The sequence below is a fragment of the Pteropus alecto genome, unplaced genomic scaffold, assembly GCF_000325575.1.
Source record: "Pteropus alecto unplaced genomic scaffold, ASM32557v1 scaffold24, whole genome shotgun sequence".
NCBI lineage: Eukaryota > Metazoa > Chordata > Mammalia > Chiroptera > Pteropodidae > Pteropus > Pteropus alecto.
Window position 1 is genome coordinate 5,447,227 of NW_006439192.1, and position 11,782 is coordinate 5,459,008.

General features: G+C 39.1%; 1 protein-coding gene across 1 annotated transcript in view; it reads right to left on the reverse strand.

The window, feature by feature from the left end:
* Positions 1-2,552: 2,552 nt before the first annotated feature.
* Positions 2,553-11,782, reverse strand: part of KCNU1 (potassium calcium-activated channel subfamily U member 1) — a 108,140-nt gene continuing 98,910 nt past the window's right edge. Inside the window, exons 26-28 of the mRNA XM_015592808.1 lie at positions 7,269-7,463; positions 5,354-5,478; positions 2,553-2,937 (exon numbers count right to left, since the gene is read on the reverse strand). Of these exons, the coding sequence (XP_015448294.1) occupies positions 2,553-2,937; positions 5,354-5,478; positions 7,269-7,463 (705 nt within the window). The remainder of the gene's footprint in view (positions 2,938-5,353; positions 5,479-7,268; positions 7,464-11,782) is intronic.

The following is an 11,782-nucleotide window of genomic DNA, read 5'->3' on the forward strand; positions in this document are numbered from 1 at the left end:
CCAAGATCATAAATGTTTTGTGAGATATACAGAATACGTCCTCAGGTTTCTTGACTCTCCTGCCCTAGGTTCTTTCTAGTGACTACTCCACTGGTTATAGGAGACCTGTATTAGAAATTTGGAAAGATGATAGCTAGACGATCATCCCTCCCACTTAAATGATGAAATTTGTGGAATATATGCATATATTAATTTTTCCAGGGGAGGAAGGCTATAGCTTTTATCCAATTTTCCAAAAGGGTCAAAGCCACAAAAAGTCTTAAAAACTACTGGCCCACATATTGTTTATGAAATGTAAGTTGCTTGCATGTTTTATCTCCTTATCAGTTTTTCATAAGAATTAAACAATCATTCTGAACAGAACACTATATTGCCAAAGAATCTAGTGTTATGACTTGTATTAAAATGTTGCCATCTATAGATAAAGGGTTTGGTTCTGAAGTTATAGAATCACTTGGCACATGAGTCTAGGAGTACTCTGCCAACTACATTTATCCATACTGGAAGTATGAGTGCTCACACATTGTCTGTAGTTACATATACCTCAATATTTCTTTAGCTGTATTTCTGGTACCCAGTCCCCTAAAATATTGAAGGATAAAGAATTTTTCATTCTGATTTCTCTATCATCTTGAAAATGAGATCTTTTGTGGGATAAGCTTTTACTCTGGAGAACTGAGATTGAGATGGTAAACAGATTGGTCAATATGTGGATATAGCAGTGGATTTTGGATTTTGAATACATATAGGGCTACTCCATACTTTATTTCTCAGAAATATTTTGTGTCTGCTAAACCTGTTATGTGTGTAAAATGGTCCAGGGAACGGGGAGAGGGAATGATACTATCTTTGCAGTAGATGTTGGTAGCATATCTTCCCAGGCCATGAATCATCCTCTCCTCCTTTTGTAAAGACGAGTCCTCCACCTGGAGGCACCCTGCTCCTCTGCCATTGATAGTGGGATGTAGTGGCCAAAGCTGAGCACGCTACATACTTTTTTTTTAGAAATTAAAATTTGAGATTCAGAGATAGCCCAGTGAAATCTTTCATGCACCTATAACTCTACCTATGAATCTGGAATTGCAGGAAAATATATTTTCCACATATGTGGAAGAGAGAGTCAGTCCGTAAAAAGAGAAAGATGGAGACAGGTAAGCTTTAAAAAGAAATAAAAAAAAAGGATTTCCTTGTTCTCTGACAACCTTCCTTACGGTAACTCTTTTTTTTCACATTAGATTAAGTTGATTTCATTACAACCAAAGTTTAATTGATACAAAATTTTATTTCCTGTGGATGATTTTTTTTTTTTTTAAGTTTTGTTCTTTTCTTTTATTTGTGTGCTCGGAGGCATAACATGTATAAGTGCTGGAGTCAAATAAACCAGGTTTAAATATTGATTTGATTACTAACTACCTAAGTGCAATAAATTAGATACACTCATACTAAAAAGTTATCGTTTATCTGAAATTCAAATTTAATTGGGTATACTTTACCTGGGAACCCTATTTGTGACATAATTTCTTTGTAAAATGGAGATAATAATACCAAATCAGCAAAAATGTTATTAAAAATGTCAAGGGTATCATAAACATTATGTAAAACAATTTATGAGAAATATAGTTTATTTTTTCTTTCCTCTTTCCTTCTACCTGTGGTGTATCTAGAACACAAGATGACATAGCTTACAAAGCTCAGCACTATAAGACCAGTGATTGAGAGTAAATACCTCCTGGATGGGCTGAACTTTTTTTTTTTTTACTGTTAACAGAATAATACCTACATGAAATGACTTAATTAAAGGTGTAGTTTATAGTGCAGTGATTGGTTCCTTTTGGTATGTGGGGAAATGTGTTATATCTTTTATTCCATGATGCCTTTATTCTTGAATTAGAGAATTCGGAAGGTTTCTTGTGTCAGTCTACCTGACCTCACCCAGGCACCCTATCCCAGGATGCTCTAATAGACATTCTTGTGCCAGACATGTGCCTAGGTCTCAGTTTTACACACATTGGTTGCCAGTTCAAAGCGGCATCTTCCCATCTGGTCTTTGTCACTCTCTGTAGGGAGAGATGAAGAAAAAGCATGAGGAAAAAAGAGAAGGAGATAATATACTAGTTTGCTATTTGCCTGTTTGAGGATAAAGAATGTAAGATTCTTGATTTGGGAGTTTCTTATTTCTTGTCTCCAGTGTCATTTTTATCTTGATTTCTTATACTCCCTGACTGACCGGAAGAACCCAGCAAGTGCCGAAGAATTTCTTTAACACAGCTCGAATTCACATGTCGCTGAAGGGACACAGAACAATGAACTTTCTTTACAGGGGCATTTATTATATATTTCTTTATCAATCATGCCAGATCCAGTGGGTTTGGATCAGCCTTTTGCTTCTTCCCAAATAGTGTGGGCTAGCTGATCAACCACAAAGCCATGGGCATGAAAAGACATGCTTCCATTTTTATTTTCCTTGTTCAACGTCACCACCTCTGGAGATGCCTTATAAATTGTGAGCTAAGAGTTTGTGGAGAATATCAGCAGGTCTCATTTGACACAGACTATTCAGTGATCTCCTCTATGGTCTCCATCATGTTTTCTTTTCCATTTTTTTCCACGGTTTCATCTGGATGTGTCTGGGGTGATGGTTTACCATTCTGAGTCAAAACAGTTCTCTTAGAATCACTAACAGACAAACGTTTTGACTCCAAAGTATGTACTGATATATTTGATAGTTGTGGTGTCTTCAGGTCAAATGGGCCAACTGTGGAAGAGTAATTTATGTCTGGAGGTACCTCTGATATTGGTGACGTTATATTTACAGTTTCATATGGACCTTGACATGAAGTGTCTTTTTTGTAGCAAGAAATGTCGAAAGGGATGGCACAAAACACAAGATCTGAGGGCAGCAGCTTAAAATCATTGACTGGCCGGGTAATCACAAATCTGTAAGAAAAGGGAAAAGTGAGTCTGACCTTCTGCAGCTGGGATAGTAAGGCTATGGGCAATGGCCAAAATATGGCGGTCATTCTGCTGCTCCAGAAGAGGAAATGTTTTTGTTTTACCTTGCTTCATTGGTTTCTCGTGAATAGTCAATATCCCTGGCGCAGCACAGTAGGACAGGCCTAGACTAGGAACTGGGAGACGGCTTTCACCCTTGCCCCTGACACTGTCTCTGACCTTAAGCGTGGCGTCTCACTTCTCTCATTTTCATGGCAGAGGGGTAGCGCTGCGGTTTGGTTTGACAGATCCCTAATTGGCCTTTCTGACTCCAGGTTTCTCTGCTTTTAATATCCACTACACTAATGAGTTCAATTGGCTCAATACTGAGCACTTAGCTAAGTGTTTTCAAAACTGGAAGATTACACACACTCCAGATATTTCCATCCTGGCTTAGGCCTACCCTAATGCTTATGCCACCAACTTTCACACAGAATATAGTGTGGTCAATGCAGAAAAGGAAGAAACATTAAAGTTATATTTGAAACTTTGATTGGTAAATAAATAGCAAATGTCAATGAGTCTTAACACCCAGAACCCGGACCTGCATGGAAGAAAGTGGGGAGGTAGGGTACCTTAGCACAGTATCAGGCACAGAACAAATCCTCAATAAATGTGAGTTACGTTAATTAACATGCCAGTGTTCATGTCAGGATGCTGAAGCAGAATAACCCTTCAAGCCTTTCATCCTGCATTTCTTCCTTGGTTCCCCAAATTGACTACCACCTCTTTCCTAAACACCAATCTCAGTGCAACATTGACCTTTCACTAAATAATCTTCCCACTTTTATCTTTCCCACTGAGTCCCCTTTAACCTCTAGAAGATTCTAAACAAGATCTACTATAATTACATACTCCCTTTAAAACAGAAATATCATTTCTTTCCTTGAGGTCCTCTCAAGTATGGGCTCCACATTCTCCCAATTACTACGTTCCACAGGTTTTCCGGAGGCGTCAGGGGAAGTGGATGGAGTTCAGACTTCCCAGTGCTGCTTCCAGAACCTCACTCCTCCCCATCATCTTTGTGGTTAATGCTCTAGAGTCCTATCACCTTCCCTCTTGATTCATCAGTGTCCTCTATAGACCTCCACATTTATTTAGGCCTTTGGCACTTGGGACACTTTTTCTTTCAAACTCTAGTGGCCCCGTCATCTTACACACCTGCAGTGTCTATGTGGTTTACAACTCCAACATCTAGACATGTTTCTTCGATTTCCAATACCCAGTGGTGATCTTTATCTCTAAAGCATACTCTCTAGGCCACACAGTGGATGTTATAATTTCCCGACATGTTTCACCTCTAAAATCTCATGCTTCAATATATCACTCTCTGACCACGACTTTCTGTCATTCTTTCTCTGTCATCTGAGTACATCTACTCTTGCAGTCTAGTAGAGCTCCTGCAAATCCACAGTTAACCTCTTCTTCCATTCCTCTCAGTAGTTAATCTGAACTTTTACCTCTTTCTCAACTCCCTGTAATACTTCCTGTCTTTTCTCTCAGCAATGGATATGCCTGTACTTCACTGAGAAATACCAGCGTTACATAAAAATTCCCTTAAGCGCACCCCTCATCTCTAGCCATATTGGCTTTGGCATCCACTCTTTTCCTTCTTTTCTCCTATGAACAGATAAATTGTCTTTCTTTCTATTCCACACTAATTTACTTTGAGTAATTTGGCATCTTTCCCCTTTCCCCTGAAACAGGTTCCATCCATTTATTTCTGCTCTATCATTTTTAGTTTCTCCTCCTTTACTGAATCTGGTCCATTCCCACTGTGAGAATCTTAGTGTGGACCTACATCACTGTGTTGTCCATAGACAGCACCCTCTCTTTTCTCCTCCTGCCCTCCACACGTATTTCCTCTATCTTCCCCACTGCTGTCAGATTGCTCTTCCTTCAAGCTTAAATGTGAACATATCACTCCCATAATTTATATGTACAAAGCACAATGGCTAGAAAAGAGACACTTAATAAGTATTTACCCAATAAATCAGCATAAAACAAGTAAACATTTCCAATGTGGACAGTGGCATTCAGCTTTAAAAAGTTACATAGACATAGATAAGAGGTAAGTTACAAACACAAAACCGAACCGAACCAAAACCTGATTTAAAATCTGGATCTACATTTCAGTTTTCACTGGAAACAGAGATACCATTCTTACATGGCTTACACGGGATCCCAATTACCAGAGTTTATTCATGTCATTTATGTGCATTCTTCCTTTGCCCTACATCGTAATCTACTTCCCCTGTACCCTTCTTTGCAGCTGTGGACCCTGAGTTCTGGACTTCTCTTTCACAGAGAATAAAGCGGCTTTGGCTTTTATGTTTGGATGGTCAGCTAGCACTTTCTAAACCCGCATACTCCCCTTTTATGCTCCGGGTTGTGCTCCTCTTCATCTATCATGCGATATAAGCCAAGGCACAGGATCCCAAAATTATCTAATGAGCCACAGAAAACTTGCCCAAAGGTCTTCTTTGGCTGAGGAGAGAAGAGGAAAAAAATATATATCTGCTGGCACTTTAATCAAGTAATGACAAGCACTTACTGGAGGGTCATTGGTTTTCTTTATCGTAGAAATTTGGAAAACCTGAAAATCATTTCCTAATATCTTTACGGTGGCAGTGTCAAGTGGCTTGGGAGTGAGGCTTATGATTAGTTTTGAGCATCTAATTCCAATAATTGTTTTTTATCACTCTGATCTTTCAAGACACTCTGGTGGGTATGGTGTGGCATGTTGTTATGGTCATTTTTTATTTCCACTGCTGTTTTGGTAACTATTAAGAAGCAACAATGAGGAACAGGTTGGAAGACCCCATTTTCAGGGTATATAAGTAGTTGGAAGGTTCAGTGACCCCCAGAGAGTAATCTTATTCTATTCGACAATAGATTATAGTCCCAGCTATTCCTCTTGACCTTGCTCTCAGGTTGTAGGCCAGACAGGGCACTGCAGGTGAGCTCAAAAGCAGCAGCTAAAGGGTTCAGTGAAGTCAAAAGAAAATAGCCTGTTTAGTTCTGTGTGCCACTCCTTAAGGTAAAGAACAAAGTGAGGACAAGACAAAGTGGAGAAAGGAAGGAGAGGTATGTTGACCAGTCCACTGTCACCTTTCATACCAATAGGAAGTTGTTGGCGGCAGTTGTCCTAGGCATATAATCACTGACAAGCCAATCTTAGGTGAGGAACCAAGGACCACAGAAGTGTGAAGGACCAAACCATACTGAGGGAGCTCTGGAATGTTGTTTGCACTTGAAAGTCAGATGCACAGATCGTGGGGCTTGCCCTTTTGCCGGTATCTGTTGAGACACACCAGGCACAGAGGCCTGGAAGAGCCTGCTCCTAGTGAAGAGGGTTCTGCTGATGTCCTCTGAACCAACAAAAGATGTTTAGTTATGAAGGCATGCCCCTACATTTATACTGGAGAGCTGAATGCAATGTCAGTGTCAACTAAACCAAAAGGCACCACACTGATAAGCAGATTACTTATTCCCAGGATGGACTCAACTCTGATACCCAAATGTCCAGATGCTCCACTGGAATCTGCCATAATGATTATCTTCTCCCTTGCTATAATCTACTGTTCAAGCATTTTCCACTGGCTAACTCAGTCAGTTCCTTTGACACAAACATAGAATCCTTTCGCCTGATTTCAGCTAACCTGATCAGATTCCTTTAGTGGTTCTGGTATAAGGAGAGTGGGCAGACCTGGGTCAGGCTGCCTCAGAGGCACTCCTGCTTTGCCACTGGTAGACAATGTGGTCTCAGGTAAGTACTTGTTTCTCTGGGCCTCAGCTTCTTGATCTATTTAGTGGGATTAATAACAGTGCCTATCATGTAAATCCTTGGACATTTTAAGTAAAAAAGAAAGGAAGAAAGAAAGAAAGATAAAATAAAGAAAGATCAAAGCAGATAGGCAGAGGGAAAATGCTCAGTAAATATTAGCTATTACAATGATTATTAATACCCTTGTCAAGGTATAAGTTATTGGACCTCTCTGATGCTTCCTACAGACTTGGATTTTATGTCTGGAAGATGGGGATAATAACAATTGCTTTATCTACCTCCTAGAACTGCTGTAACAAATAACGATACCAGTGTGAAAATGCACTGAAAATTGTAAAAGACTCTATGAATACAAAGTTGTGTTAATGTGTTGTTGCCATTATTGTTATTATTTCTGTGCTATAGGCCATCTAAGAACCCAACAGCCTGGGCCATTTTCAGAAAGTCAGAGAGGTAAGGAAATGGGAAACTCTGTTAAGAGTAGACTCACTTGAATGTCTGACAAAATGGTTTGGTTTAAGGACAGGAGCCCCAGCTTACACCGCCTTCTTCCAGACATAATTGTAGTAGAGCTGTCTATCAGCCCAAGGAACTTATCCTTACGCAAATGTTGTTCCATCTGAGAACTTATCCCTCCTGTTACCAGCATCTGAAGAAATTCCAGGACATGATAATTGTAGAAGGCCTGGAAAGCAAGGACAGGCCATGTGTTAAGTCAGAAGAGCTGGCATGCAAACGGTGAAGGTGTACAGTCAGAGATTTATGGGCATCACTGTTTGAAATAGATCTGATGGTGCAAAGCAGTCTCTCTCGTTATCAACTAAACGCTGGCAGTTTGGATAGGGCAGTATGTCAGGCCACAGATACCCTAGTAATCATTAACATATATTTAAAAAGATGTATTTAATGAGACTTCTACAGATTTTTCTTCAAGAGAGTACTGATATTGTAATCTACCCTTGAACCTTCTAGATTTGAATCTACTTATATTCCTTTTGATTGTGACCTACTTGAGGACTGGTATTGACCTAGGTCTTACTATTTAGATCTCACATAGTTCTTATTGTGTACTTTACAGGTTGTAGCTATTGAATAAGTGACTGGAATTTTAGAAACTTTGACATCAAAATGAAACCAAAGGAGGACACGTGGGACACTTCTTATTTTGAAACTATTTTGAGTCTGAATAACCCTAGCCATTTTCTGAAACTCCTTTTCCAAAAGATTCTTACCTCATTCAGTGTAGACTAGGTGTTGCCATACATATAAATAGCAGTGTAATGTATTACACATTAGATCTTCCCAAATATATTGAATATATGTTTTAAATTTTGTACTTTTTGTTTTATCTAAGTTAGACTTTTACTCCAGTAAAAATTAGAATAGATATGTTTATAGAGTACCTATATAAAAGTCAATAATTTTATTTCTATTATAAATAACAGGAATGACTTCAATTGCTGTGATTCTAGAAATTTTGCCATTCACTTTCTCTACTCCCGTTTTCAGGGACTTATCTTCTAAAACCTGGGTTCTGATGGGGACGTCTTTACTAGTCTGCTTTGCTATTTCCTCTCATTTGTAATCCATTCTGTGAAATGCTTCCAGAGATTCTTTAGAAGCAAAGCACAGCATGTCGTCCACCTCCTCAGACCTCCGGTGCCATACCCCTGCTGGAAAACCAAGCTAACCTCCTCCATGAATGGTCCTTCCAGGGCACAGCAGTGTTTGCAGTTGCTCAAGCTATACATTGACTCTTTCATGCCTTTGCTTTGGAACATCTAGTTCATCTCTCATCAACTGGGTGAACTCTATGCTGGCTTCATCCTCAAAATGAAGTTTTCTTTGTGATCCCATGGCCACTGGGTTTATTCTATTTAGTTTGTCTGAAACACACCTGAGTTTGAATCCTGGACTGGCATGTCTTAGCTGAATACCTTTGGACAATTCATGTGTTCTTTCTCGGCAACAGTATTACAATCTTTAAAGCTGACATCATAATACCTACCTCTGAGCATTGTTTGTAGGATTAAATGAGACATAAAGCATACATAACTAAATTCTGTTCTCTTCAACATTGGTTCTTATGTATCTGGATCACTTGAAGTGATATTCATGCATGCAGATTTCTAGGATCCCAGATCTACTGGATCAGAATTTATGGACAGATACAGGAATCAGAATTTAAAGGGCATGTCTGGTGGTTCTGACACTGATGGTCCTCAGATCATACCACTGAGACACACTTCCTTAAAATATGTGTCCTTTCAGAGGATAGACTTTGTCTACTTAACATTCACATCCTCAGGAGTGCTTTGAACAAAGGCTCCTTCAAAAACTGTAAGGATACTGACTACAACTGGCATTTGATTTTTAACAAATAAACAAATATTGCTAGTAAAATGTAGGGGCCATTGAGACAAGGTGACCTAGGAAATAATACAATATAAATAAATTAGGAGAGAGAAAAAATAACTTTTATAATATTTTTCAGATTAAAAGATGATTTCAAATGCCTCCTCCACCCTAACGTCCAGATTGAAAGACTCCCCCGAGTGATGGCCACCTCCTTACATTTCTCCTTTGCTCCGTCATGCTGCCACCCAAAAGTGTGATTATGGAATCAGCTCCCTGAAATCCAGGAGGGAATAGAGGATATAAATCTAGGTTGAGCCACAATCCGTTTAAGAACAAGTGGCCGTAGTGCAGAGTGATCAAACATAATGCTGTTAGAATAATTCGCCACTGATTAAAGAAAAGGAGTAAATTCTAGGGTTATCCTGATGTCGGAGGCTCTAAAGAAGCATGTACTTTACATATTTAACTGAGAGAGGCTTAGCTTTTGAATATATCATTTCTTCAGTTTTGACATCAAAAAGATTGCAATTCTATATTGGGGAAAATAATGGGATTTACATGTCACCCTTACTCTGTGGGCTCATCTCAAATTTTTATCATTTGGGGTTCTATGGTATTGGCTTTACCGGTCTCTCTCTTTTTTCTTTCCTCCCTCCTTCCCCTTCCCTTCTTACTTCTGTCCTCCCTTTTTAATTTTTTTCTTTCTCAAGGAAACATGAAAGTTGAAAGTTGGACTTACGTTGCAGACCAAACTGTTTTAACTTTTAGCTACAGTGAAGCTCAAGGTCTCTCTCATAACCTAGAATATTACTTAATAACATGGATATTAACAACTTGGCCACTTGCTGCTTTTTATTCCGAGAATCTCAAAAGGCCTTAAGACCAAATATTCTTTGAGAAATACTTGTAATTGAGAATGAAGCTATATGATAGGAGAACTTCAATGAACCAGGTGAGTGATGTTGAGAAAGTCATGTAACTTCTGTGGGCCTCACTTTCCTTATAAATAAATAAATGCTAATTCATGTCCAGTTCTGAAGTTCTCTTGTTGTAAAGCTATTGAGGAATTCTGCTTATGGGCCTGAGTGCTTCTCCATATTTTAATTTTTACAGCATTAAACTGAGAAAGGATTAAAAGTGAATCTGAGCTTTACCTTATAGGTATGTTTCTATAACTGAGGCAGGAGTTTACAATAATATACCAGGGGATACTTGAAGCCATAGTGTCAAATGAATCAGGAGATTTGGAGGATGAATCCATTATTACATGTTGAAAAAAAATCACAGGTATATCAGGGGTAGAAGAAAAAACTGCACGAAAATCTAAAACAAAACTTCTGTATTTCTAAGCAGTGACAAGGTCATATCACATTATTCAGGCTCTATTTTATCCTCAGGACTGTGGGTTCATTCTCCTCTGTGTTTTTTAAGGGCAGTTAGGAGGAAAAAGTAGAGATGCACTGTTAAGTTTTCTGAGTACTCATGAGAAGAAAGGGGGCCCTTAAGTTATTAGGTTGGATATATAGTTCCCCAAGATTGGAGTCAATTGACTGGTGACCTCATGTTGTTTTAGAAACTGCTGAGATGTTAGCCACCTTTTTCCTGTGGGAATTTGTTTTGAATTCATCTGATTTGAGCCTTGCAATACTGTGTAATACGGGCATCAGAGAAACAAACACTTTGATTCTAACGATAATCTCTGACTGTGCAGCACTGGAAACACATCTCTTAAGGCATTAGGCTGGGCAGCGGGTTGGAAGAGCCGAACCCGGAAGATGTTCTTTGGGGAGAGGAAATGATGGGATGGAAGGGACATGCAAAATGGGGCAGAATGTCTGACTCCTGTTTCCCATACAAAGCTCCTGACTGGAAACTGGAAACCTGTCTTGGAATAGAGCAGGATTCTGGTTTTTTAATTTTCTTTCTCTGTCATATAGCCTAACTTCTAGGGAGTGGTTTTCAAAGTCTTCTTAACAGCAGAAATCTTTCTTCAAATCAAATCTTACACAGGGGCCTCATATGTGACAGATGAAAGTAGAGTGGAGGGGGCATGGTGGTGTAGGCGCTCCCTGGTCTCATCCTCCTCACCTGTCTCTTCAGCAGTTCTGGAACACTCTGGCATACAAGCTCCTCTAAGCAAAACTTCAATATCAATGTATTGGAAAAATAGTCATTATGACAGAAAGAGATTTCTGGAGTGGTGGTTGATTGTAGTAGTGAGGTCTGATTTGGGAATCATAAGTCATAAATTTGGTTCTGAAAATCAACTCGGGAATCATAAATCATAAATTTGGTTCTGAAAATCATAAATTTGGTTCTGAAAATCATTCGGGAATCATAAATCATAAATTTGGTTCTGAAAATCAACTCGTCATCTGTAGGTGCTGTGACCTCTGGCACATTATTTACCCCTCTAAGCCTCAGATTCTTCATCTGTAAAATGAGGCTTATAATTGCATTCTCCAAACTGGGCTCACAGGAGAATTAAACAAGGTAATATAAGTTAGGCATTTAGCAAAGACTTTGACCCAAAGTAAGTGCTTGAGAAGGGGTTATTACTACTCCTATCACAGAGATTGCTCTGATTATTAATATTACCTCAACAACAAAACAGCAGAAGTTGACTTGAGGTCTGTGTTGGGAAAG